General features: G+C 45.4%; 1 protein-coding gene across 1 annotated transcript in view; it reads right to left on the bottom strand.

The window, feature by feature from the left end:
- CRLF2 (cytokine receptor-like factor 2) overlaps positions 1-2,508 on the bottom strand; it is a 44,957-nt gene extending 42,449 nt beyond the window's left edge. The window contains exon 1 of the mRNA XM_012002127.1: positions 2,430-2,508. Within this exon, the coding sequence (XP_011857517.1) occupies positions 2,430-2,508 (79 nt within the window). The remainder of the gene's footprint in view (positions 1-2,429) is intronic.
- Positions 2,509-2,717: the final 209 nt, after the last annotated feature.

Here is a 2,717-nt window from a genome sequence, read left to right as displayed (position 1 = left end):
TTTTTGTGTTTTTAGGAGAGACAGGGTTTCACTGTGTTAGCCAGGATGGTCTCGATCTCCTGACCTCGTGATCCACCTGCCTCGGCCTCCCAAATCTCAGCTGGGATTACAGGCGTGAGGCACCGTGCCCGGCTGCTTTTGTTTGTTTGTGCAAAAGGTAATGTTTGTCCACTAGTGCCCTGCACAGATGCGAGCATCAATCATGTATCCAGTGACACATCCCCTGTGGATACCTAAGGTGTCATCGGAAACTGTCCCCATCAATCCACCTGACTGTCTTTCTCAAAACACCACACACACCAACTTCAGAAATGGACCTGCTGGGCGTGGTGGCTCACGCCCGTAATCTTAACATTTTGGGAGGCCGAGGTGGGTGGATCACCTGAGGTCAGGAGTTCAAGACCAGCCTGGCCGACATGGTGAAACCCCATCTCTATTAAAAACACAAAAAATGAGCTGGGCGTGGTGGTGGGCACCTGTAATCCCAGCTACCCAGGAGGCTGAGGCAGGAGAATGGCTTGAACCCAGGAGGCACAAGTTGTAGTGAACCAAGATCGTGTCACTGCACTCCAGCCTGGGCGACACAGCAAGACTCCGTATCAAAATAAACTAAAATAAAATAAAATAACAGAAACAGACCAATTCTAAAGAAGTATTTCTATCTTTGCTTGGAAGGTTGCTTAGACTTCAGTAGCTTCGACGTTTCAAGAGGTCTGGGTTTGTAATTCCGAACATGGAGAATAGGAATATTTTAGAATTCAGCAAACATGCAATGGTATTTTGGATAATGGCAGCCAAGTCTCTCACTGTCAAAGAAGTGAGTTACAGGTTTGGAAAGACAGGCTACAGTGAACCTTATCATGTTGGGTTTTAAGTGGAGGTATCTGGAGGATAGATAGAGATAGACAGATAGGTAGATAGATAGATAGATAGATAGATAGATAGATACATAGATACATAGATACATAGATACATAGATACATAGTAATGTTAGATAGATAGAATTATATAGATGATGATAGAAATAGTTAGACAAACAGATAGACACAGATAGGTAGGGATTGATGGGTAGATGGATGAATCAATGGACAGGTGGGTGTATAGATGGAAGGCAAGTGGATGGGTGGGTGGATGGGTGACTGGATGCATGAATAAATGGATGAACAGATACATAGATGAATGGGTGGATGGGTGGATGGATGCATGGATAGATGGATATGTAGATGTGTACATGGATGGGTGGATGGATGGATGGATGAGTGGATGAAAGTGTGGCTGAGTGCATGGGTGGATGGATGGTTTGATGGATGGGTAGATGGATGTATTGGTGGATGGATGGTAGATGAATGGTGGCTGGCTGGCTGGCTGGCTGGATGGATGGATGGATGGATGGATAAGTGGATGAAAGGGTGGGTGGATCGGTGGGTGAATGAGTGAGTGGATGGATAGATAAATGGATGAATAGATAGGTGAATGGGTGGGTGCGTGGATGGATGGATGGATGGTGGATGGATGGTGGATGGATGGATGGATGGATGCATAGATGGATGAAAGGGTGGGTGGATGGGTGGGTGGATGAGTGAGGGGATGGATGGATAAATGGATGAACAGATAGGTGACTAGGTGGATGGATGGATGGATGCATGGATAGATGGATATGTAGATGTGTACATGGATGGATGGATGGATGGATGGATGGATGGATGGATGGATGGATGGATGGATAAATGGATAAAAGTGTAGGTGAATGTATGGGTAGATGGATGGTTTGATGGGTGGATGGATGGATGTGTTGGCGGATGGATGGATGGATGGATGGATGGATGGATGGATGGATGGGTTGATGGGTGGCTGAATGTATGAGTGGATGGATAGTTTGATGGATGGGTGGATGGATATATTGGTGGATGGATCAATGAATAATAGATGATGGATGGATGGATGATGAATGGGAAAAGATAGATGAGATAAATTGCTGGATAGATTAACATGAATATATCTACCGATCAATCAATCATAGATAAACACACACACGCAAACATACAGTTCCTAGTTCTGGCCACCAAAAGGGCATACAAGCAGTGGATATTCCAGGAGCAATAAATACAGTTATTATTCATGTATTTCCTTATAAATACATTTCGTCCCAGCTACTTGGGAAGCTGAGGCAGGAGAATTGCTTGAACCCGGGAGGTGGAGGTTGCAGTGAGCCGAGATCGTGCCACTGCCGTCCAGCCTGGGCGACAAGAGCGAGACTCCGTATCAAAGAAAAAAAAGAAAAGAAAAGAAAAAAGAAACTTTCACACTCATTGTTTAAGTTTTACAAAACAAACAGTGCCTGGTTGCAAGGGAAACCACAAACCAAAATAGGACAAGAAGAGGGCACTTAAATAAAGGATATTTCATGCAGGCCGGTGGTGAAAGCTTACCTGTTGCTACTTGCCCCAAAGCCATCCAGCCTCCCAGCAGAAAGACGGCAGCTCCCCACAGCAGAACCAACCGTCCCATGCCTGAAACAGGAGTGGAGAGTGAGGTCCTCAGGAACCTGCCACCAGCAGATCGCTCATGACTCATAAGCAGAGGTCACCCTCGATTTCAAAAAGGCAGAAAGGAAATTAGGGAAATGATTACAGGCAGGAAGCACAGTGACGCTCGATTTTAAAAGATACACTTGTCAAACACACACACACACACACACACACACACACACACACACA

Source organism: Mandrillus leucophaeus, unplaced genomic scaffold, assembly GCF_000951045.1.
Source record: "Mandrillus leucophaeus isolate KB7577 unplaced genomic scaffold, Mleu.le_1.0 Scaffold679, whole genome shotgun sequence".
Classification (NCBI taxonomy): Eukaryota; Metazoa; Chordata; class Mammalia; order Primates; family Cercopithecidae; genus Mandrillus; species Mandrillus leucophaeus.
The sequence above is the reverse complement of the archived record's forward strand: the minus strand, read 5'-3'. Positions and strand labels throughout refer to the sequence as shown.